Source organism: Antechinus flavipes, chromosome 5 (assembly GCF_016432865.1).
Source record: "Antechinus flavipes isolate AdamAnt ecotype Samford, QLD, Australia chromosome 5, AdamAnt_v2, whole genome shotgun sequence".
NCBI classification, from domain to species: domain Eukaryota; kingdom Metazoa; phylum Chordata; class Mammalia; order Dasyuromorphia; family Dasyuridae; genus Antechinus; species Antechinus flavipes.
Window position 1 is genome coordinate 248,442,023 of NC_067402.1, and position 27,169 is coordinate 248,469,191.

The 27,169-nt window shown below is 32.8% G+C and overlaps 1 protein-coding gene across 8 annotated transcripts in view; it reads right to left on the reverse strand.

Moving 5' to 3' along the window:
• Positions 1-27,169, reverse strand: part of PPFIA2 (PTPRF interacting protein alpha 2) — a 668,498-nt gene that overhangs the window by 112,970 nt on the left and 528,359 nt on the right. For all 8 annotated transcript variants that reach the window (XM_051962865.1, XM_051962864.1, XM_051962862.1 and 5 more), the window contains 3 exons: positions 15,448-15,669; positions 1,031-1,177; positions 252-386 (listed from right to left, as the gene is read on the reverse strand). In XM_051962865.1, coding sequence (XP_051818825.1) covers positions 252-386; positions 1,031-1,177; positions 15,448-15,669 — 504 coding nt within the window. The remainder of the gene's footprint in view (positions 1-251; positions 387-1,030; positions 1,178-15,447; positions 15,670-27,169) is intronic.

Genomic DNA, 27,169 nt, shown 5'->3' on the forward strand with positions numbered 1-27,169 from the left:
TGAATATGTCAACTATAATTTATAATTTTCTTTAAATCACAGAGACTTATAACATTTTCTACTATGGAGAGAAATTCATTTGAATAGCAATTATTAGTACTAATAGGAACAAAGCATATAATTTTTATTACTTTGATACTCAATTGTTATACCAGACTACTAATATGAAAATATCTTAAAAATGAAGAAAAAAACATGTTAAGTCATAGGTTTTACTGGTTTCAAATAGGAATTATTGTCAAGGGCTATACCTTTGTCAATGCTGCAATTCTCTGAGCAAGCTCAGCTTCCACTTCTGGTAAAGTCTCAGCTTTTCTCATGGTCTGCTGCAGCTTTTGCTCAGCTAACTCAAGACGTTCTTGTAACTGCCTGTTCTTCTCTTCCATCTAAAACCAGAGGAACCATCAATAACTTATAAAGATTAACGTAAGAAACCAAACATTAGATAACATAATGCTTTATTTACTTCAACAATTGCCAAATTAGTATATTCTATACAAAATATGCCAAGTGCAACTGAAATTCTGTTTTAAGGGACTATGTACATATTTTCATACCATTGTAGAAACCTAAAATGCTCGTACACCAGGTAAACTTCTTACCTAGCCTTTTATAAAGGGTATTATCAAATAATAAAGCACAGTATATGTGGAAAAAACATGGATATTGGACATTGCTATGCATTGCTATGAATTAACAATGATAAATAACATTGTCATTTAAAATTATCTCTACTATGCTGCAGTGTAAAAGCTACACAAAACAATTTTTAAGCTATTCAAATTTTTTTTTTCCATTTCTTCTTAAGTTCTTTTCATTTCTATTACTGTAGTCATTTGGATTTTGGAGTTCCTTGATTTGCCTATTTATTTTGTATAAATCTGTGCAAATATTATCATTCTTTATGTCCTGTACTGCAAACAGATCTAATTTTCTAGAAACCTACCACCAGAGCTAATTTTGATTAATCTGTATCCTTCCAGAATGATGACACACATTCCTGAATAGAACCATGACATAGATACTGAACCTGACGTAGGATGGCTTCCTTATTTGCCAGCTCATTTTCTAGTTTATCATTCATGTCATGGATGGAGGTGGATTCTCTCTGGGCACTTAAATAACGCTTTTCAAGAGTGGTGATTCTTTCTTCCATATCTTCTTTCTGTGCCATAGCCTAAGGGCAATAAATATATCAAAAGTTTGGTAATTCTTATGCAGTGTAGTCATTGTTTGGAGGTAATAAAAGAGATATAGTTAGTAAGTTTGGGGTGACAAAAAACAAAAGTGCTTAACAATGCAAGTTTTAGGGTAAAAACTAAGTTTGGGAATGAAAGTTATTTCACTGATTAATGAATAAAATGAACTTTCTAAATTTCAAATAATGAATATGGATCATGTAAGATTTCCTGCTCCTCTGTGGCCATCTGAATTCATCCCATGTCATAGGCAGCTCTTGAAACCTTCTAAAGAAATAATGAAGCACATTTGCAAAGAATATAATACAACTGTTGACTGCTTCAAAGCATCACTAGCACATCCAACACTCAGGAACAGAGCAGCTATTTGAGTACAAGCCAAATTCAAGTCTAAATGGTAGGCTATAGAAAGCCCACAAGTTATTTCAAACCTTTTATTGAACTGATGTAGTCACTTACCTGGAAATTTTTTTTTTCATATGCTTAGATTTACCCACAAAGAATTTTAAATACCTAATATGATTGCTTTTATTTTCATTTAGTGATCCAGTGACCAATTTTTCCAGAGGTAATACAGTGGATAGAGTGCTGAGCCTGGAGTTAGAAAAAACTGACATCAAGTTCCACCTCAAAAATATGCTGACTGTGTGATTCTAGGCACACACACACACACACACACACACACACACACACACAGAATTATTATATATACCAAAATATTCATTGCAGCTTTGTGTATGTACACACACACACATATATATATATATAAACATACATACATACATAAAAATATAATATATAAGACATGTTTATATATGATATTTTACATATCATATATAAACATGTCATATATTATATTTTATATATTTATATATATATTATAAATAATATATTAATATATAAATATGTTATGTAACTATATATGTATAAATTTTAAAAAGCTATGTGTCCAAAAGGAGGTCTCTGGATCAAAAGGTATAAATAATTTAGTAACTTTTATCATCTAATTTCAAATTGTTTCTAGGAATTGTTATATAATTCATAGCCTTACTAAGAATATATTTTGATGTCTAGCCTCCAATATTTACATAATACTGACAACATATATCTATATCTATCTATCTAGGTCATCTTTGCTAATTTACTTGTGATAAGGTAAAATTCAAAAGTGTTTTCATTTGCCATCTCTTACTAGTTTTACTCAGAACATTCAAATGTTTTTAAAGGTTAAAGTTTTTTCTTTTGAAAAAGGCTCATTAGTGATTCAAGTCAATTCTAATAGATTTGTGAAAGAAAGAGCCATCTGCATCCAGAGAGGTGAATGTGGACCAAAACACAATATTTTTCACCTTTGTTGTTGTTGCTGTTTATTCGCTTGTTTTTTATTTTTTCCTTTTTGATCTGATTTTTCTTGTGTATCATGATAAATGTAGAAAGACATTTAGAAGAATTATATATATATTTAACCTATATTGGATTAGTTGCTTCTAGGAAAAGGGGGAGAAAAGAGGGAAAGGAAAAAATTTGGAACACAAGGTTTTGCAAGAATTAATATTGAAAATTATATTTGCATGTATTTTGAAAAATAAAAAGCTATTATTAAAAAGAAGGCTCACATTAGGGGCAAAAATCCAGCTGAATCTTCCCAACATTTCTCTCTAAATAACATTAAAATAATGCCTCAAATCAAATTTTGAAGTGGGAGAGACCACAAAATGGGAGGGTGAGACATTTTTTCCAACCCAAATTGACCAAGGAAGTTAGAAGGAGAGCTCTGTGACATAGGTTTTAGGGTTTCATTCTGGAACTCCTCAGAATGTACTTGGCAGAAGAACCAGTAATAGGCCAAATTCCAACAACATCAGCAGCACCTTTGGGTACTCTCAGTCTGGGTGATAGGTTATAGGACAACTGATCAGAAAGAGATTACAATGGGCTAACAATAGGCACAGGAATTAGCATTGTCTGGCTCTATATAACTCTATAATGCATTCATAGTTCTGGGTCTAAAATTCATGGCAGAGAGGAGTTCTTATAGTCAATCACTATGGAAAAATGCTCAAGTTTCAGAGAAGGACTAGTACTTGTGGCTACAGGGGAACAATGTCTCTTCTTGGGCAAAGACTAGAGCATAGATCAAGAAAGCAGTGATTACACTTACTCCCAGATCACACCATCTTGGGAGCACCAAAAACTTTCAGACCCCTAGAACTAACTCTAAAAGAGAAGCATAAAAAAAATCTAAAGCTTGGGATTGTGTCTCTTGACCTCATTTGAACAGAGAACAGCTTTAACATAATGTTCCAAAAAATAGCTGGGAAATGAGCAAATAACAATAATTAACAGCAAGAGAGATTGTATCACAAAAATCTATTGTGGTGGCAGGGAGGACTAAGACAAAAACTCAGGAAGAAGACAAAATCTGAAATCAGGTACAACCAAAATCTCATTAGAAAAATACAAATTGGACACAAAAACAACAAGAATTCCTAGAAGAGTTAAAGAAAGAGGTGAGTGATGGGGAGAGGGGGAGAGTAATAAAAGAAAATTCTGAAAAGAGAAATTACAGCTTAATAAAAAGTGGTACAAAATAATACTGAAGAAAATATTAAAAAACAAAATTGGCCAAATGATGAAAGAGCTACAAAAATTTACTGAAGAAAAGAACTTTAAAAAAGCAAAATTGACCAAATGGTAAAAGAAGTACAAAATTTCACTGAACAAAATAATTTCTTAAAATCTAGAATTGGACAAATGGAAACTAATTATTCCATGAAATTGTTTCTTGATAAAATAATAAAACAAAGGCAAAAGAATGCTTTTTTTAAAATATGAAATACTTCATAGAATAAATAAGTGACCTGAAGATAGATCCAGGAGGAGAGCTTAATAATTTTTGACTATGATTAAAGAAAGTATCTAGACATCATATTTTAAGAAATTATCAAGAAAAACTGCTTTAATATCCTAGATAAAATAGAAATTGAAAGAATCTACTGTGATGACTACTTGTAAAAGATCTCTAAATGAAAATTGGAGAAATACTAAGGCTGAATGCTAGACCTCTCATATAAAAGTAAAAAATATTTTAAGTGGCCAGAAATAAATCATTCAAATATTATGTCAAAATTATACAAAATTTAGCAGTAACAAAGTTATAGGAATAAAGGGATAAGAATATGATATTCCAGAAGGCAAAATAGTTAGAATTACAACACAAAATAATCTCCCCAATAAAACTCAATATAAACTTCAGGAGAAAACAGAAATTTAATGAAATAGAGAATTTTTAAGATTCCTGATGAAAAGACCAGTTCTGAATAGAAAATTTGACTTTCAAATTCAAGAGTCAAGAGAAGCATAAAAAAGTAAACATGAGAAAGAAATAATAAAGGACTTAATAAGATTAAATTGTTTACATTCCTACATGGGAAGATGATGCATGAATTCCTAATATCTTTATCATTATTAAAGTAGTTAGAAGAACTCTTTATATATAAAAGGCATGGAAGTAAGTCAATTTTTGTTGCTTTATTTTAAAAAATGAGTGGTTGAGAAAGAGGAATGCCCTAGAACAAGAGGTAAGGGAAAGGAATAATGAGGAAAATTATCTCACATAAAAGAGATGCAAGAAAATTTTTACAGTGAAAGAGAAAATGGTTGCAAGTTGAGCGATTTTTGAACCTTACTCTCCTCTTAATTGTTCAAAGATGGGAAAATATACATGGAATTAGGTATAGAAATGTATCTCACCCAACAAGAAAGTAAGAGGGGAAGTAGATAAGGGAAAGATGAGTGGTAAAAGGGAAGGTGGATTAAAGGAAGCAATGATCAGAAGCAAAACAGGCTTTTGAGAAGGAATGAGGTAAAAAGAAAGAGAAAAGGATACATAGGAGGTAATAGGATGAAGGGAAATACACAGTAATCATAATCATGAATATGAATGGGATAAACTCATCCATAAAATTGAAGAAGATAGTAGAGTGAATTAGAAACCAGACTCCAAAAGCATGTTATTTGTAATGGTCACACTTGAAACAGAAAAATATACATCCAGAGTTAAAGTCTGGCTAGAGCAGAATCTAATTTGCTTCAGCTTCAGTAAAAAGAAGAAGGAGGAGGAGGAGGAAGAAGAAGAAGAAGAAACAAAACAAAACAAGAAAAATAAAACAAACAAAAATAAAGGCAGGAATAGCAATCATGATCTCACAGAAAGCAAAGGCTAAATTAGACTTAATTAAAAGAGGTAATCAAGTAAACTACATTTTGCTAAAAGGTACTATAGATGAGGATATACTACGGCAAGTTTCACTGATAGATGCCTCATTTCTTAACTATTTAGGCAACTGAGTCAAATTTATAAAAATAAGAACCATTCTTTAGTTGATAAAGGATATGAATAAGCAGTTTTCAAGGAAAAAAGTCCAATGCTATCTATATTCATATGAAAAATGTTCTGAATCACTACTGATTAGAGAAATGCAAATTAAAAGAATGCCGAAGTATCACTTTACACCTATTAGAAGTAATAAATGCTAATATGGACATGGATAAATGGAGATGAGGGAAGATAATGAATTGTTAGTAGAATTGGGAACTGGGTCCAATCCTTCTGAAGAAAAAATTTAAACACTGGCTATAAAACTTTATACTATAAAACTGTGCATATCCTTTGACTAAGCAATATCATAATTAAGTCTACATCCCAAGGACATCAAAAAAATAGGAAAAATATCAAAATGAATAAATCAAAGTATTTAAAGCAACTTCTTTTGTGGTGTTAAAGAATTGGAAATGATGAACAAACTATGTATATGAAATAGAAGTATTGTGTTTTAAGAAATAATGAGCAGGATGGTTTCAAAAAAACCTGAGAAGATGTACATGAAGTCATTCAAAGTGAAGTGAGCAGAACTAGAAAAATACTATAGATAGTAACAGTATATATCAGAGAAAGAAGTGAACATATAATTGTATAGTCAGCTCTAAATTAAGCAGTCAACTTCACAAAAACAGAGCACAAAGAAGCCAAAGTAGTAAGAAATCTTCCAAAATTACATTTGACATTCTATTCTACTATAAAAATATGAAAAGCCAAAAGCTAATTTATATTCTAATTATCTTTTGCTCAGGAAGCAAACATCTAATTTAATTTTTTTCCCCTTAAAAAGTTCCAGAATCAGGACCATAGAATTATGGAATTTCACGGCCATCTAGCCCAGCACATACTTGAAAAGAATTTTCATTATAACATGAAAAATAGTTAGTCAACATTTTCCTGAAAATCCTTAAGCAATGCTACTGCATTACCCTTGTTGCAGACCATTCTCCATTTTGGATTGTTCTTTGTTGATATCATGTCTAAATTTCCATCTCTGAAAGTTACACATATGGTTCATGGCTCCACTTTTGGGACCAAAAAATATGACTACTCTCTCATTTTTCTGACAGTCTTTCCAATAGAGCCCAGATTTAAAAAATTTCCACCTCCTTTCATATAAATGTATTTCAACAGCCTTCATCATCTTATTTGTCCTCTTTTAGATCTTTTCTACTTTATAAATGTCCTCTTTAAAATGAGGTTCTAGAACTGAATAAAACACAACTGATGAGGTCTGAGAATATTAACTTTTAACTAAATTTTTACTGTATTTTTATTTATTTTTGTTAAATATTTCCCAGTTACATTTCTATCTCGTACAAATGGGCTTGGAAATGTTGCTATTTGCTGATGGACTGTTTGATGCCTCTGCCGTATTGGAAAAGAGGGCCAAAAAGAGAAAAAAGTATTTTAAGCACCTACTACCTGCTAGATACTGTGATAAGCATTTTACCAATATTACCTCATTGTGGCATAACTGCTCCCTTGATATTATTATTAATACATATTTTACAGTTGAAGAAACTAAGGTACATAGAGGTGAAGTGAGTTGTCTAGGATCACAGAGCTAATAAGTATTTGAGATTAGATTTGAATTCAGGTTTTCTTGACTCCAGGTCCAGCATTCTATTCACTGTATCAACTACCTATGTGGATTCAAGTCCCATCTCTGCTACATACTAATTATGTGATCTTAGGCAAGTCACTTAACTTCTGAGTGTCTAGGTCAGTGGTGTCCAAATCAAATCAAATCTCTGAGGCCATATATTGACATAGAGTACAAAACAAAAACAAGATTATCTGTGTCATTTATTTTTATACCTATTTCCTAATTTTATTTTAATCTGCTTTCTATAGCACTCTATAGTTCTGCAGGTCTTGTGTCTTAGTTTGACAATGATGATCTAAGAACTTCTCTAAGACTATTTGTTAAAGAGGTGTCAAATCTTCATTGTTAGGAGATTCTTCTTCTGGGAGTTCATCATACTAATGAAAATCTAGGTCCAACCTTTATCCCTATAATGAATGGGCTTCTTTTCCAAACTGATGGCAATCTATAAGAAGTATCTTGCTACCATATTAGCTATCATTGCTATTCAAGCATTATTTTCTCCTTGGTACTGAATCCTTTACCTGCTGGGTATTAATTGGTGAATTGCTGCTGTTTGCCCTTCATTCTTTTTTTTAAATTTTTAAATTTTAAATTTTATTTTATTACTTTGTATTGACAGAATCCATGCCAGGATAATTTTTTTACATTATCCCTTGCACTCGCTTATGTTTCGTTTTTTCCCCTCCCTCCCTCCACCCCCTCCCCACCCCAAGATGGCAAGCAGTCCTATATATGTTAAATATGTTGCAGTATATCCTAGATACAATACATATTTGCAGAACCGAACAGTTTTCCCGCTGCACAGGGAGAATTGGATTCAGAAGGTAAAAATAATTCGGGAAGAAAATCAAAAATGCAAATAGTTCACATTCATTTCCCAGTGTTCCTTCTTTGGGTGTAGCTGTTTCTGTCCATCATTTATCCATTGAAACTCAGTTAGGTCTCTTTGTCATAGAAATCCACTTCCATCAGAATACATCCTCATACAATATCGTTGTCGAAGTGTATAATGATCTCCTGGTTCTGCTCATCTCACTTAGCATCAGTCCAAGCCTCTCTGTATTCATCCTGCTGGTCATTCCTTACAGAGCAATAATATTCCATAACATTCATATACCACAATTTACCCAGCCATTCTCCAATTGATGGGCATCCATTCATTTTCCAGTTTCTAGCCACTACAAACAGGGCTGCTACAAACATTTTGGCACATACAGGTCCCTTTCCTTTTTTAGTATCTCTTTGGGGTATAAGCCCAACAGAAACACTGCTGGATCAAAGGGTATACACAGTTTGATAACTTTTTGTTGCCCTTCATTCTTAAAGAGGACCAATGATGTCAGGAAGCTGATATCTTGATTTGCAAGCTGGATCTGAATTAGGCTGTACAAAAGTCATCAGCTTTACTCTCTCCTATGGGGCAAGACCTAAGTCAAGATGAATGGCGATGATTCACTGCCAACTGGTAAATAATGATTATACGATCTCAGGAAAATATGCTACATAACTATGTTTTCTTGTTTTAGTTTTGTCTATTAGTTGTGTCTAACTTCATGATCTCATTTGGGATTTTCTTGGTAAAGATAAACAGGAGTGGTTTGTTATTTCTTCTCCAGCTCTTTTTACAAATGAGGAAACTGAGGCAATAAAGTTAAGTGACTTGCCCAGGCTCACACATTTAATATCCAAGGCCAAATTGGAAACCAAATTTTGCTGATCCCAGGGTTGGCACTCTACCCACTGTGCCACCTAGCTGACCTGTATAATATCTTGTATATCTGTATATAATCACATTGTACTGTTACCATCAGGAATTCGTAAAATCATGGGCTCTAGAACCTAATGATACCATTGACAATTCATCTAAATGCTATATTTAAATGTATGAGGAAACCTAGCAATGACTTGCTAGTAAGGAACAGAAAGAAGCCACATCCAAACCTAAGGTTTCTAATTCCAGATTCTCTTCCTACTATATCATTGTTTTTTTTTCTTAGATTTTATCTACTTCTTAAAAACAACAAAAATTATTAGCAGAGTCCTTGTTTTCCTTGTATATTTCTTTTCTAGTGCTTATTTCTTATGACAGTCTGTCAACTTGACTTCACTAAAGAATACTAAATCTTATGGTCGAAAAAGAAAAAAAAAATCACATTTAGCCTTATTATTCAAGGATTTTTTTCTCTATAAATATAAAACTGAACTGTTTTTCAGTTGTTTTAGTCCTGTTTAACTCTTTGTGACTTTATTGGCAAAGATACTACAATGGTTTGCCATTTCTTTTTCCAGCTCTTCTTACAGATTAGGAAATTGAAGCTAAATGATTTGCCCAGGGTTATATAGTTAATAATTGTCGGAGGCTGGATTTGAATTCAGGTCTTCTTGACTTTAGGCCTAGCTTTCCGTCCACTGTGCAACCTAGGTGCCCTATAGATACCCCCCCCCCATATAAAACACACATGTAAACAGTTGTTTGTGCACATGTACATATACATACATACATGAATAAATCAATGCAATGTGTTTACATATGTGTATACACATGTGTATATATACATGTTTGTGATGTCTCTGTAATTTGTTTTTAAAACTTAAATTTAGCCAAAAAACTCACGTATGTCTCTTTCTCTTACTCATAAGCAAATGGATTATCTCCATTCACCAAATCTGGAGCTGTCACCTCTTCAGGGCTTATTAAACTTTTCCCACTCATGGCCCTTTTCTGCCCAAGAAATTTTTATGTGATCCCAGATGTATAGATATATAAACTAGGTATACAAATCAAAGCTTTACTGATAATAAATCATAATTTCATAATCCCACATTCAGTTATGAGAGCCCATATTGGGTCATGAAGCACAGTTTAAGAATCTGGGATCTATATGACACCAGACATCATCCTACCTGATTTCATTTTCTTTCTAATTCGATGATCCGTGTATTTGGTTTTTAACTGCAGGCTGTGTTTCTATAAATAAAGTGTGGATTCACAAGTCAAAGAAATAGCTCTGCTCTCTGTGTCATTTGGAAGAGCTAAAATAGGAAACTATAACTATTCACTGAAACAGCAACCTCAAAAAAAAAAGGGAGGAAGGAGTAGAAAGGTTCAATTATATCATGGGGTGTTACACTCATGCTCTGGATCTCATAACAATGAAATTACTCACTGTTTTTCTTTTAAAACACTGACCTGCTGCAATGAAAAGGCACTTGCAGTTTCAAACAAGTGGAATCCAATCTAATTCCATTCAACTTTTATTGATTTCCTACTCTGGGCAATGTGTTATGTTTATTTCTCTGGGGCACACAACAATGACAATGCATGATTTAGTGGAAAGTTATGCTATGATTGCTACAAAAGGCCTGTGTTCCCAGGCCTGAGGTCCCAGCTGAGCCTGGACCAGTTATAGCCTCTGTGGTCCTTAGTTTCACCTTTAAAATTATTGGGTTTGACTAAATTATGTCCGTTGAAAATTTATGATTCTGTGACACAGTCTCCATCCACACGGGAATTAAAATTTGCTGTGGGGAAGGCACTAGATAGAGAGGAAATAGGCCTACACAGAAGTACACAGAATAAATGTGTAGTTATGCTTGAGAAGCCAAAGCAAGACTCTAAGAGTTCATTGGAGGGAATTTGCAAAGTATTTCTTGTCTGTAGGCTTCAAAGGAAAATTATTTGATCTTACTCATGCTATAAGACAAAGATTTCAAATGGCAGAGATGTATATGGAGAACATTGAGGGAAAACTATGACTAAAGGCATACAGACAAAACACTCAGAATATGTTTGAGGAATGTCAATTAGATTAGTTTGGTTAGAGCATATGGCATGTGGGTTTGGGGTGAGGAGGAATAGTATGAAATAAAGCTAGAAAATCAAGCTGAAACTATGCTATAGAGTTTGAAATATATACAATTGGCAGTTGGGAGCCATGGACAGCTTTTTCAGCTTACTTCTACCTCAAAGAATCCCTCGTTTTCTTCAAGACACAGCTGTAGCCCAAATGCCACCTTTGCCTTTTGAATTCTTCTAATACCTTGCACCCTTCCTTTCAAGCAAGCTAATATTTATTAACTAGAAACATATTCTGTATATTCTTAAGCACATTAGTGGCTTCCCCATTAGAATTTGAGCTCCAGGGTTCAGTCTTTGTAATTTCAGCTCTTAATACTAGCACAGTACCTGGCACTTAGGAGATGCTTAATAAATACTTGTTGGTTGATTGACTGGATTCATGTGGCCAGTTCTATTGATTAGGAAGAATATTTTAGCAGATATGTGTAGTATATACATATTTGGAATTAAATTAAAAGAAGAGATATGAAGTAGGAAATTAAATGTAAAATACTCCAAATGAAGAGTAAGAGCATTTACACTAGAGATGCAACAATGGGAATGGAAAAGAAGGGGACAGATGCAAGAACTAACAGGAAGAGTTTGCAAATTATTACATATGAAAGTGAGTGAGACTAAAATATGAATAAGATATGAACTTCAATATGAGGTGGATGACTGATAGGATGACAAAAATTTTATTTTTATAATTATTACATTATTTATATAATTATATTATTATTACATAATTTTTACAGTTATTAGGTATTTATTTTGAGAAAAAAGAACTGTGCTAGGCACTCAATAAGATGTTAAGTTCAGATAAGACAGCTTATTTGGTTTTTTGGGGGAGGGGTTGAGAGAGGATGACAAATATGAGATAATTCTAATAAATAATGTTACATAATAAGTACATTGGAGGTACAAAGAAGTGCCACATGATATCTTAGAGAGAAGGTCTTAATGAACTACAGGAAATAGGAAAATCATACACAAGTCAAGTGTAAGGGTAGGGGAATTCAAGAGCTAGAAAGATATCTAAGTACAGAGGTTCTGTGCACTGGTCCAGAGTTCAACCCATTAGATTCAAGATATAGACTTGAACACTCTTAGCATAGATGCGAAGGCTAAAACCATTAGAGATCTAAAATTGTTAAAAGTAAGACAACAAAAGCCCAAGTGCAAAAGCTTGGAGTTTGGGATGGAAGGGCAAGAAGAAAAAGAATTGACTGATGGAGGCAGCAGTAGAAGCAAGAAGAGAACCATTTAAGTCAATGTCATGAAAGCTGCATAAAAAAAAGTAAAAATAGAGAGGCCATAAACATTGTCAAATGTTGCAGATATTAGGTAGGATGTGCATAAGAGCATTGAATTCAATAATTAAGATGTCATTCATTAGTAATCTTGTAGAAAGCTTGAGAGTTTGGGTAGAACAGAAGCTAGATTGGAGGAGATAGTGATTGTGAAGTGATAATGGGAAATTAAGGTAGGTGCTATAGAATTCTTGCTCTAATTAAAGGTGAGAGATAGAATGATGGCCTGAGAGGATAGTAGAACCAAGGGACTTCTTTTTTTTTTCTTTTAATAGAAGAAACCATACCATGTAGGAAAGAAGGATTCCTGGTTTCTTTCAAAGCACAAGGTCACTTTCTATATCAATGAATAAACAGCATTTAATAAATCCTTGCCATGTACCAGGCAGGCATTGAGATTTAGTCTTTCCTTTACTTCCCATAATTTATCTCTATTTCTGTCTCTCTATCAATCTTCTGTCTCTCTCTGTCTTTCTCTGTGCCTCCATGTGTGTGTCTTTCTCTATCTCTCTGTGTATTATGTTTTGTACATGCTTACAAATACATGTATGTATAAATGCAGATGTATGAAATCAAAAAACTCATGTTCATGAGTTCAAATCCGGCCCCAGACACATCACCTAACCCTGTTTGCCTCAGTTCCCTGAGTTTTTCTTACCTGTAAAATGAGCTGCAGAGGAGCGAGAAGGAATTAATAAACCACTCCAGTATCTTTGCCAAGAAAAACTCAAATGGGGTCATGGGGAGCTGGATATCACTGAAAAATTACTGAACAATTGAAAACACACACATATAATGTACATATGCAAGTTAGTGTGTATGTATATGTATATATGTATATACACATGTATATGTATATGTGAATGTATATATAGTCTCTTTGCAAATACCTTGAAGGACAAAGGTTGTTTAATTCGGGCTTGTTTCTTAATGCCTAGAACAAAATACTTTTAAAATAAATCTTACTGATAAGAAAAAAAAAAAACTGAAGTTCTTCTCAGCAAAGATACTGGATTGATTTGTGATTTCTTTCTCCAACTCATTTTACAGATGAGGAAACTAAGCAAACAGGATTATGTGACTTGTCCAGAGTCATACAGTTAGGAAGTGTCTGCAGCCAAATTCGAACTCAGATCTTCCTGACTCCAGTCAGCTGCCCCCTTTTTCTTTTACCTTCCATCTTTTGCTAGTGCTATCAGGTACTCAAGGACTCCTTCCCTTAGTTGCTTATTTGTTAGAATTAAAGATATATCCACTCAACTAAAAATTCAATAGTGGTCCATGATGCTTTGTAAGTTCATAAGCAGAAATTTAAAAAGAACTTTTCCTAGGATCTCCACAACTAAAAAGCTTGTAGTTAGGTTGCAACCAACATCTATGAAAAGCACAAGGATTAGCTATAAATTAACAGAAAAGAGACAGATGGAGTTAGACTCTAAATACTTATAGAAGAGGAGAATTTTTAGTAGAATTTTGCTAAAAAAGGAAGGAACACATTTTGTTAGGGAGGAAAAAGGAGGTGATTTTAGATATAGAGACTTGAAAATAGGAATGAATCAATCATATATCAGTGACAGCAGGCAGCTGTGCCTACATATGCAATTATAATTTAAATCATCTGGAGATGCATATTGAACTTTGCTGAGTATAGTTATTATATATATGTGTGAGAAAGCTATCTGTGCTGAAAAAAATTCACACATCCTCATAAATGAATTTGAAAAGGAAAGACACTCATGTAAAGGAATGGACAAAGTAAGAATTTCAACTTAATCTCACCTTTGGATCTCTCTAGATTCCATAAAGACATGTAATTTAACCTCTATGAGATTTTGTATTCATCTTTAATAAAAATATAGCTGGAGGCTCAAATGAAATATGTGTTAATATGTTACAAAATTGAAGGCATTATATAGGTGTAATTATCCTCACCATATTCATCCTCATCTCATTCTCAAATTTTATGGATTTCAGAGAGAAATGTTTTCCTGGGTCACTATCCTCCTATTTTTTAACATTGAACGTACTTCCCACAGATGATAAGTCACAGATATTTTTTGTAGTTTAATAAAAGTAGGATGCAAGCTTATATCTGTAAGCTCACAGAAAGGTGCATTTCCAGCAGCAAAAGACAACAGGGATGATATCAGTATTACTGATTTAATGGGATTCAAACAGAAATTATACCTGACCAAGTTGCTATCCTGCTTCATTATTTTACATTTATTGTTTCATAGCCCATTATACAGATGGATAAAATAAATCTTTTTAAAGGAATAAAAGTTATTATTTATCTACCACAACACAGTTGTTATTGTTTTTACTATTATTGTTATTATTAATGATGTCCAAAGACAAATATGAGATCCTGTAAAAAGTAGGGTTGAGAAAAAGTGGAAAGATTTCCCTGCTCCCCAAATATTTTATATGTCTTCTCAACCTTGATGATACCTTTAACAGATGACACAGACTTACTTTCATTCCACATTTAATAACGCTTTATAAAATACAAATATCTCTGACCCTAAGAGTAAGAACACGATGACTGAAATTCACCCATGATACATACTAATATTATCAAACCCCAAATAAAAATTAATCCCTGTAGTGCATAGTGAGTAAGAAAACCACAAATTAACATTATATCTAATTTTAATGTGCTTTTGCATTTATTGTATTTTAATTTATTTTGTTAATCATTTCTTGATTAGTTTATAATAGGCTTCTGCCAGCACAAGGGAATATTAAGGGCTTCTTGGGGCCATTGGATGGTAAATTTAACATGACTAATGTATACTATAAAATATTTTCTGAGAGCAAATTTTGTTTGAAGGGGGAAACGAGAAGAAATTATGAGACTTGTAGGACCTTGAAAAGTAGGAGATGGGAAGCCATAGAGATAGCCATTACTTATCTAGGGTCACACAGTAAATTGCAAAAGTTAGATTTGAACCCAGGTTTTTCTGATTGTAAATCTAAATATCTTCAAGGCAAAGTTGCATCCATAACTGCTAGATACCAAAATAGATCCAAATCTTTTGGGGAAAAATGTGAAGAATAAATGTATGATGTGATGGTAATAATATTCATTGTGAACTGCTTACCTCTCTAATATCCCTTTGATATTTGGTGTTCATTTCCTCTGTTTTAATGAGGTCCTTTCTGGCAGTCTCTGCTTCCTGCTCCACTTCCCCTACCCGGGAAGAAAGGGCTGCTAAGCGCTCTTTCATTTGGACCATTTCATAGTTTTGCTTTTCCAGTAATTCTTGTAGCTCCATCACTTGGCTAGTGTCATCTGTTGAGTCTATGGAACCATTGGACAAACGCTGCAAGGAAAGAAAAAACAAATACCTCAGTTTTATCTAACTTAATTTAAGATGCAGGAATTCGAAAGATTAGATTTGCCATTCTTCTGTCGAGAAATAAAAACTTTTAAAAGAAGTGCAATTTACATCTAAAAATTAAACAATGAAATTTGTGAATAAGACTGTAATTGGTATTAAAGCATTTTATTCATTTATCCAACATTTATTTAGGACTAACTGTTTACAAGGCACATACTTCTCAGTATAGGGACGGGGAAAGATTTGAAAAATATACAAGATTGAAGTAAGGCAGACACATATTCATGGAATTCACAATCTAGCAATGTGATTAGATGTAGACAAAGATAGCTTTAATGCTCAGTTACATTTGTATATTAAATATGTGCAGAAAGGGGAAGGTCATTCTAGTCTAAGAGCAAAGTCTGTTGGAGAGAAACCTTTTATCTTGTATTTTAAAGGCTATGTAGGAATTCGGCAGATAATGGGAAAGGAATTTAATTTACAAAACACAAATTCATAAATTTAAAAATAATTGAATTGTTTTCAAACAAATTCATTTTTATTGTGGTATCTAATCATTAAATAGAAATAGCAAAATACTCCAACACCAAAGCAATTAACATTGCTTTCATTATTCCCACAATCTGAGGGACTCTTATTTTCAATTTTATTTTCCAGTGGCAGATAAGAACAGATCTTTCATAACAAGTTCTTCAATTCCCTGGCATTGACCTTCTGGTTATCCCACCACCAAAACACTTCAGCTCTTGGTTACCAGCATTTTCTGGTAGTGACAGAAACAGTCAGAAATAGCTAGTCAGTAAGAATTTAAGTACCTAATATGTGCTAGCAGCTAAGTGACTCAGCTGGAGCACTGGGTCTGGAATCAAGAAGACTCATCTTCCTGAGTTCAAATATGGCTCAGACACTTGCTATCTGTTTAACGCTAGGCAAGTCATTTGATCTTGTTTGCCTCAGTTTCCTCATCTGCAAAATGAAGGCAATATCAACCCCACTACAGTGTTTTTACCACGAAAATATAAAATGAGGACATGAAGAGTTGGATATAACTGAAAATAACTGAAAAATGACAATATGGGCTAGTGACTGTGCAAAGTGCAAAGAAACACAAAGTAAAAGAAAGAGAGAGCAGGTCAACTATACTGAAAATTAAATCATGGAATGAATCACAGAAATAGAAAGAACCCTAGAGAAAGGGAGGCTCTAGGAAAATTTGTGTGAATGAATGTAACTTAATGCAGGGCTGAATGCCTAGTGAGAGTTTTATAAATATTTGTTGTATAACATTGAGATAGATTCTAATTGGTAAATTAGAAAATACTATATATTAGCATGGGTGCTAAACTCAGAAGAAATTAGGCTAGGGATGAAAGACATTAGGTAATTTTAAGTAATATAAAATCAAACTATTGCTCTCCATTGCTAAGTACTGATGGTCATTGCCATGATGTGCATACTCTTTATATTACTGATAAATGGAGGAAGGACAGAGTCATTTTTCAGGCTATTAACTTTTATGGGTCTAATGTTTTTATGAACTTATCCTATTACCTATATACAGTTCATCAATCTGATGTGAAGCCATAAGTCTGAATCACTTTAAAGTTATGACTTATGGGAACATTCACACATCCTCATAAGCTCTCAGCAAAATTAGAAGATAACACATACTTCTTGGACACACCTTCCATTTACCTCAATCATTATGTTCCATTAAAATATGAATTATGATAGGGTAGTAAGGGACATTCTTAGATTTTCCAAAGAAAGCAGTCATAGAATTTTCAATTCTATGTTAAAACTACTTGAAAATATCTTTTAAAGCTAAATATCAAAATGGGTCAAATTTTAAAATATTTATTAAGTTTATACTTATTAAGGATATAAGTTATTTAATAATTAATTATTCCTCAAAGAATGTAAATCTCAAAATCTTAAGCATCTGGCACAAAATCTTTACATCTCTATCTATGTTTGCTGAAGATAGTGAACCTCAATTTCAATGGAGTTTGGGGACAGAGAAGAATGGGGACAGTTTCTATTCCTAGGAAACTGTCTAATATCCTGGTACCATGTGGCAAGAATGAGGAAAAATTACAAAAGGATAGTTTGAAAACTATAGATATACCAACAAAATCTAAAAAAAAAAAAATCAAGAAGAAAATCTTTATGTAATCTTCTTTGGTGGATCTAATGGAAGACTTGGAGGAAAATTAAGTAGAGCTCATACCTCCTGTAACACCTATTTGTCCATTATCTATGACACTTAAGTATAATCATAAGGGGGCCTGTCTATCTTTTCAGACTGTGTTTTTACTGTTGCCTTATTTGACATAATGATCACAATTTCTGCTTTTTTTTTTTTTTTTTAAATTCCCCTTAGGCACAAAACATTCTGTCCTAGTGTTCCTTTTTTAGCTGTGTGTGAATCTTTAAGTTCCAACCACATTTCTTATTAATAACATATCGTTAGACTCAGTTCTCTAAATTTTCTACTACCCCTCTCCATTTTATAAGTTAATTCATTTCATTCACTTTCAAAATTATCATTCAATAAACATACATTTCTTAATCACTTGCTGTGTGCCAAACCCTATGCTAAGGACTGGAGCTACAAAGAAAAAGCATGAAATATTCCTTGCACTCAAGGAACTTTGCTTCTTTTCTTATCTCTAGTTATTATTGTTTAGTAATTTTTCAGTTATATCCAACTATTCATGACCCCATTTGGGATCTTGGCAAAAAATATTGGAACAGTTTGACATTTCCTTCTCTAACTCATTTTACAGATGAGGAAACTAAGGCTAACATACAACTAATATTTGTCTGGATTTGAACTTAGACCCAAAATTTCATCCACTGAACCATCTAGTTACTCTGAAATCACCAATGAAAAGACACAAAGATTGAAAATGGAGTATAATTAAAAACAACAACAACAATAACAAAAGATGATCAGTTTAGATAGCATGAAGACTATGAGAAGGAATTATGTCCATTGATTCTGGAAAAATAAACCAGGCTAAAAATGTACTGGGCTTTAAATCCTAAACAAAGAAGTCTACTTGATCTTAGAAACAATAGAAAGTGACTAGATTGAGTGGAGAAGTCAGATCTCAGCTTAAGGAACATTATTTTGGTAGCAATAAAGATTGTCTGGATTGGTAAAGAGCCTTGAGGCATGGAGACCCATGAAAAGGCTGCTATGATCTTTTGGGCCAAAGATGAAAATTCACACTAATGTGGGAATTATGAGAGCAGCAGAGAGCTCAGATGTAACAAAGGTTAAGTTAGGAGAATCAGTGGGCTATTTAGAGAGCACTAACATCTCTGATGGGAAAACTTGCTAAACTATTTTCAGGGCTGTTCATCTTCCCTTAGTGCATATCTGATCTCAACTGTGGCTCCAAGGAACTGTAGAATGCTCCATAAAACCACCTAGGGAGATGGGCTAAATCAGTTTGAGAGTAATCAATAGGCCTCAAACCCATTGATGAGTTGGATGGAGTGGGCTGGCTCCTATTCCAAGCATGTGAAGACTTTCAGATAAGTCAGATAAGAACAATTTGCTCCAAAACCTTGAAGGAGACTTAAGCAGACACGCAAAGTGGTTAGAGGTGATCACACACTAATGACACAAAGGTCATTCATGGCATCCAGGTCATTACCAGTCATTTTTATTTTTGTCTTATCACTGGACTTCAATGATGACCAATTTCCTTGAAACAAAAAAATAGAAGGAAGTTTTAATGAAAGTTTAAACAGCTGTTTCCAAAGAGATTATTATTGAAGGTAAGAAATCTAAGTAATATTAAGAAGTCTTTTCTTAGCCTTCTTGGACTTTTCACTCTAAATAAATTTCTTTTTCTCTTACATATTGCTTCATTGGATATCTCAACTATGAAAGCCTTAAATGAAATCATTGAAAAGTATTGCATGTAATTATATTTTTACCATGTTTAACGTATGTTGGATTATTTGCTATCTAGAGGAAAGGGTGGGGGGAAAATAGGAATACAAGGTTTTGCAAGGGTTAATGTTGAAAAGTTATCCATGCATATCTTTTGAAAATTAAAAACTTTAATTAAAAAAAAAAGTTGTTAATTGCCCAGGGTAACATGCCATAATTATTTCTTTTCCTATTACCTCTCTCCCCAACTTGATCGGTTACAAAGGTCAAGGATCATGTCTTTTGTTACTTTGAACTCCATACAATGCTTAATATAGGAAAAGCCCTCAATAAACATGTAATAAATGAATAAGTTCTGAACTATCCCTAGAAGAAATTGAGTTTCAATTGCTTTGGGAACTGTATATGTACAATGTAATCACAAATTAGTTCAGGTGATCTGAACTTGGTTTGAGTTTCATCAAAAATGTTCACAGACTATTTGCAAAAGGTCAACTGGGGAAGCATTAATTGTCCTAAACCCTACAGTTTGGTTTCCTTAAATGATGCTTTGTAACTAGCTTTTCTTGGTAAGACATAGGAATTGGAAGAAGGCATAGTACAGTGGTTATAAGCTGACCAGGAAAAAATAAAACCTATTCTATTTATATTTTGAAGTTTCGATTTACTGGCCACCCATTTGAGGATGGAAATCTGGACCCAAGCCAAGACTATTTCTAATGGATAGACTTTAGTGTATGAATTAATTTCACTTCTTGATTTTTTGACATCCATGAAATCAATTCTCTCTACAGAGATATGACAGTTCTGCTACTCCAATAAGGCTAGTATCATTCATATGAAACATGGATTAATATTAACCAAGTAGGAAACCTGCATAAGGCTCTTCTGAATCTTTTTCAATTGTTCCATCAGTTTAATTTGGAATTTCAAGGCACAAAAAGAGTTACATGTAATGCATAACCATGGATAGGTTACTGTTCATTATTGGAGATAATTTCTAAATTCATGAGACCTTACTTGAGGATTTGAGTATGTATTGTAACATTGTGAAATATCTCAAAAGAAAAAAAATGAAATAGAGAAGATTATGCATAGAAAATATTCTAGTATAAAACTAGCTAATTTTTACTTTAGTAAAAATACTTTTTCTTTTTCCAGAGTTTTATTTTTTTTACATGCAAATTGTAAAGATCATTGCACAAGGGTAATCTTTTTCTCTCTAACTCATAAATGTTATATGAGAAGTAGAATGATATCAAAGGGTTTTTTTTTTCATTTTTATTGAAATCAGAGCTGGGTAATCCTAATTCTGGTTTCCTAAAGCAAAATGTTAATTTTGACCTTTTAAAAATAGATTTCTCAATATAAATCCATGTCAATTCCATCTTAATCAACCCTATATGTTGCAATAATCTCAGTGATCTGGTAATGAGAGTGTATTCCATTAATTGATAAAGTTTAGGCATAATATAATGAACTAGTGAGTCTTCAAACTTAATGAATCTCTACTGTGAAATATTCTTCTTCAGGGATGTGGGAAAGCATGGGTGGGCAAAGAGCAAGTGTAACCTCAAGTCTTTTTCTATCTTAAGTAAAGATTTTATTAATGTCATTAAACAAGATGATGTTCCTCAACTTTGAAAGTTGTTTTCATTGTAAACAATGGTGACAACAAAAATACTTCTGAGGGAACTAGTACAGAATCATTACATGAAAAAAAATCCTGGAATAAATGCCTATAGGAAAAAGTCAGCTTCAAAGAGACAAATAAGACCAGAGCAATTACTTTGCATTGATGCACATACTTATATGATACTAAACATAATGTATAATTTTATATTTCTAATTAATTAGTGAGTGGCTAAGTGGCAAAATTAATAAAGTGTCAGGTCCAGATATTTTCATAAATTAATCTTCATCTTCATAAATTCAAATCTGACTTTAGATATTTACTTGTGATGTGACCCAGGATAGATTGTTTGCTTCAGTTTCCTCTTCCATAAAATGGGCTGGAGAAGGAAATGACAAACCATTTCTTTATTTTTGCCAAGAAAATCCTGAATGGGGTTATAAAGAATTAGAGACACAGCTGAAAGAACTGAATAAATTAATAACTAAATAATTTTATAATACTAGTTGCCACTAATAATATTAATTACATAATACTAACTAAAAGTTTTTATGGTGCAGGGGAATAATAATACTAATTAATTCCATTAAATTAACTTCCCTAGACCAACTCAAAAGGATATAAACTGCTTAAAGGCAGGACCTTTTTTTTTTTTTTTTTTTTTGTATCTAACCTGTGGTAGATAGTAGAAAGTGAATCAATTCTTAACTTTTTCACCTTGTATATACCAAATATAATAATTATAGGAAACAAGATACCAATGAAGGTATGGTATAGTGAAGTGGAAGGAGAAGCATCTTAGAAAGACTTGGCTTCAAGTCTTGCCTTTGAGATATACTGGCTGTGTATGTTACTAACCTTCAAAGTACAGTCCCTCCTTCCTTCCCAGCCCTAGCCATCTCTATAGGATTGTAAATTTCAAAGAAGGTATTGATTTCCCTTAGGAGAAGATGTTTCCCCACTAGGAATTTCTGACATAAATACAAAAGATCCATAAAAAAATAAAATGTATCTATTTTTTAAAAATTATCTACTGGGGCCATCAAAAAGATAAGAGTAATGAAATCAAAGAACAGGCATTTATTAAGTACCTATTGTATGCCACAATCTATTCTAGGCACTCTGGATGAAAGGATCAAAAACAAAAATGAAACAAACCACAATAATCCTTACTTCTAAAGAACTAACATTATAAATCAAAAGGAAATGCAGAGTAAAGTAGTTATGGGGGAAAGGAGTTCTTAACTCAAACAACATCCAAATCATTTATCAGTATATATATAGATTAATAGTTACTAGATTTCCCTTACATAGGAGAAAATAAATAGCAGAGTGGATAGAGTGTTAAACCTAAAGTCAAAAAGTTTCATTTTCCTAAGTGTGAATCTTAACACTTACTAGCTTATTATGAACCTGGGCAAGTCACTTAACTCTGTTTGCCTTAATTTCCTCATCTGTAAAATGAGCTGGAGAAAAAAAATAGCAAACTGCTCTACTATCTTGGACAAGAAAACCCTAAATGGAGTCATGGAGAATCAGACATGACTGAAATCCAACTGAACAACAACAGCAAGGGATATAAAATAATTCTAAATTCTGGGCAAAATCTAGTTTAGGTTACACTCTAATTCAGGCTCCTGACTGGGACAGAAGGAAAAAGTTATGGAGCATAAAACACAATAAGAGCATTTTATATCTAATCAAAGATTTTTAACTTGATTTTTTCCCCATAAAGTAATTGGGATTAAGTGACTTGCCCAGAGCCATACAGTTAGTAAGTGTTAAGTGTTGGAGGCTGGATTTGTACTCAAGTCCTCCTGACTTCAGGGCTGGTATTCTATCCACTGCATCATTTAGCTGTTTGTAATCAAAAATTTTTTAATTAATTTAAAATACTAAGTGATTTGTCCAGTGTCGCATAATATGTGGTAGACTCGGATCTGAATCTTTATCCCCTAATTCTAAATTCAGCACATTTTTTATTGAACCACTAGGAAATGATGAAATCTTCAAGAATCTACACTGATTTTGCTGCACCTTCCCAGGAGGAAGAACTTTGTATTATGGTTGACTATCTTGTTCCCCATTCCCCATCAAAAAAAAAAAAAAAAAAAAAAAATTAGCCTTATTTGCTTCTCAAAGAATAGTTCCATGAAGTATGTTATTTTACCCTAATACCTGGTACCTAGACTGATAAAGTTGTGTTGCAGCTATTATTTCTGATAATGGTTCTGAGTTTACTCAAGATGAGTTGGATGAATTTTTGGACATAATGTTATCCCAGCTGTCACCCTTATGCATCACCACTCCCTCAAACAATCAGGCTGCAATGATGATACAGACTACTAAAGATACCCCAGAGCAGAATGTTTTTTGGGGGGTTGCTCTACAAGTCTGATCATGTTTCTTATTACTCAATCTGTTATGTCATATTCAACAATGGTAGTCAGCTCTATTGAATTACTAACAGCACAAACATCTAAAGACCTGCCCCAACTATCTTGATCCAAATAGTTGATGACTTCTATAATAAGAACTCCTTGCTGTGCATTTTGCACCATCTATTCATTTATTTTAAATATATATATATATATAAATTAAACTTTTATTCTTTTGCTTTTAGATAGCCTAAACTTCTTTCTTCTTTATCTTAGTGAAAGATATACCATGCAACATATTTTTAAGGCAAAAAAGATGAAGAAAAAAATTTATCAAAACCATAAATAAAAATAGGGGGTGATGATACTATATTAGGTATTCTCTACTTATGGCCTGACTCCCACATTCTCTGTTAAAAAAAGAATTTGGGAGGTGTCATTTTATATTTCTTCTTTGGAACTAGGTCTGTTCTTCATAATTTTACCACATTTACTTTTTGTTGTGTTATAGTTTTTCCATTCACATTGTTCCCTACACATAACATAATCTTTGTATACTGTTTTCTTGACTTTATTTACTTCTCTTTGAATCAGTTCATATCAGTCTTCTCATGTTTCTCAGTATTCATCACTCTTATAGTTTCTGAAGTTATAGTAATATTTTTTCACATTTACATATCACAATTTATTCTACATTGATATGGGTGATGGGGAGCCATGAGAGATTTAAGGATAGGTGACAAGCTTTTGAAAAATCGCTATAGCAAATGGGACAATGAATTGATTATGGAGATGTGAGAAACATACTTTGCTCCAGTGAGAGCCTAGCTGAGATTATATAGCAAAAATTTTTAATGAATCGAGTTGGCATGACTTCATGATTTTCTCCAGCATAGTTTAGAAGCAGCAGGTGACTATGAATAAAGTAAGGGATGGGAGAAGTTATACAATGATGAAACTTAGCAGAACAAAATCAATGATAGGATAAGGGGGCAAGACAGAGAAACAAATGGAGGCAAACATAGAGACAGAAATACAAACATAAATATGGTAACAGAGAGTTAGACAAACACAGAAAGAGAGCAAATAGTCAAATGGTTATGATTCTTTATTTTAATGATGCTGGTTATTGATAGCAGGCCTTCAGTCTCTCCAATTAAATTTATATTCAAACTCCTTCCAAATTCCTAGAAAGTGTGAAATCAAATAACTAATGAAATCAAATTGAAACAGTCTTTTTAACATCAGGAAGCAATTATAAAGGAAGTCTATAGGGGAGAGGTCTTTTTGGTACCTTACATCAAATAATACAAATATTCCTTTTTGTTTCAGATTCTTTAGCAAGATAGTCTCACTTTAATATGAAATCTCTCCTTTTTACAGAACATTATAGCTTACAAGAGACAATAGGGCATTTTACTGACTTTTTTACTATTAATTATATCATTTTTTTACTCTGTAGTGTTCATGACTTTAATGTTATTCATTTTCCAAATTTTATTAGTTGCACACTGCCAGAGAAAAGTGATACATTAAACAAAATTAACAATTTTATAAATTTATTTTGAAATGTTAAATAATGAATACAGACTGTAAAGTATTTGGGAAATTGAAACTGCTACATAAATACCATTTAATTGGAAATATTCAGCTATGCTTCCTTTATATGAGCTACTCTTCAATATTTAGTAAGTATTAGTTTCTAGCTTTTAAGGGTCAATCACCATTACCTTTGCAGACTAAGATTTTTTTTCTTAGCAGATAATCCTTTTTTGGGGGGTGGGATTGGGGCTAATACTAATTTCTCCTTTCCTTTAGTATCTTGTTCAACCTGAAAATCTATACATTGCTTCCTCCACATAACCTCAATTCAATTCAATACCAAAAATATTGGTAGATTCCTATTAGTTCACATTAATTGATGGGTGCTGTGGAGTTTGACAAAATAAAGTGAATTAAAAAGTCATCAGGGATAAAGTTTCTTTTTAAGTGTTTTCTTTCTTACTAGATTAAAAAAAATCAATCTGGAGGCTTGTAGGTAATAGATATTACAGAAATAATTATGGAACAACTCACTATCGTCACACTAGCAAGTTTGATTTGGGAAATGTAACAATTAGGAGGTGTTGGTGAGTACAAAGAAAAAAAAGGAAGGAAAAGATCATCAATAAAATATTTTTAAAATAATAAATAAGCCATCATTTGGGGAACTACTGAATAAGTTATGATATATGAATGTTATTGCTCTATAAAAAATAACCAACATGATCATTTCAAAGACTCCCGGAGAGACTTATATGAACTAATACTAAGTGAAATGATCATTATACATGGCAACAGCAAGACTATAAGATGATCAATTCTGATGGACATGGCTCTTTTCAACAATGAGATGATTGAGCCCAGTTCCAATGATCTTGTGATAAACAGAGCCATCTACACCCAGAGAGAGTACTGTGGGAACTGAGTGTGGATCACAACATAGCATTTCACTCTTTTTGGTGTTGTTTGTTTTTTTCTTTCTTATTTTTTTTCTTTTTGATCTGATTTTTCTTGTGCAAGATGATAAATGTGGAAATATATATAAGAGATTTGCACATGTTTAACCTATATTGGATTACTTGCTGTCTAGGGAAGGGGATAGGGAAAGAGGAGACAAATTTAGAACATAAGGTTTTACAAGGATGTTTAACTATCTTTGCTTGTATTTTGAAAATAAAAAGCTATTATTAAAATAAAATAAGAAATAAGAAAATAATGAGAAATAATAAGCAAGTACTAAGAAATAAGCAAAAAGAAGTTCTTGAAAAGACAGAAACAAAAGGACAATTCTATCACAAACGTCCTTAATTTAATATGCTTTTAATATGTCATATTCAATAGAAATTCATGCTTTCATATGCAATTCTTTTTGTCTCCTTTGTATATGGAAACATTTGGTTTTGGTCGATACTTGTTAAACTCATAATAGAAAATAAAGTTCTTTTTCAATTATTATTATTTTCCATATACAAATCTGGTACACTCTGGGGTTACTCCCTCTTTGGAAATCCAACAAGTAATCATAAAATTCCTTCAAAGCACAGTCCATGTCTCATTTTCTACATTAGATCTTCACAGATCTCTACCCACCTTCTGATCTTATTAGTATTCTATGCCTGCCAAAATTACTTTGAATATACTTATAATGTGCTTATCTGTATGAATGCTGTAATTTCTCCTATACCTAATAGAACAGAACCTCCTTGATGGTGTTGTAGAGTTTTATAGAATCACATAGAGCATTGCACAAAGTAGGTATTGATAAATATGGCATAATTGAACAGAAAAGACCACATGCAAGCTCTTGTGAAATTGATGGTCTTGCATATCAAGCACACAAATAAGCCATTAATCTAAGTATAAAATAAGATAGGCTATGAATAAAAGAATCAGAAGGGCCAAGGAGAGGAAACAAAAGTGATTTGTGGAGGGCAAGACCACTTTTCTCTTGGAGGAGGAATGAGGTAAAACAATGAACCCATTAGTTGGAACTTTCAAGTTATAAGAATTTTACTT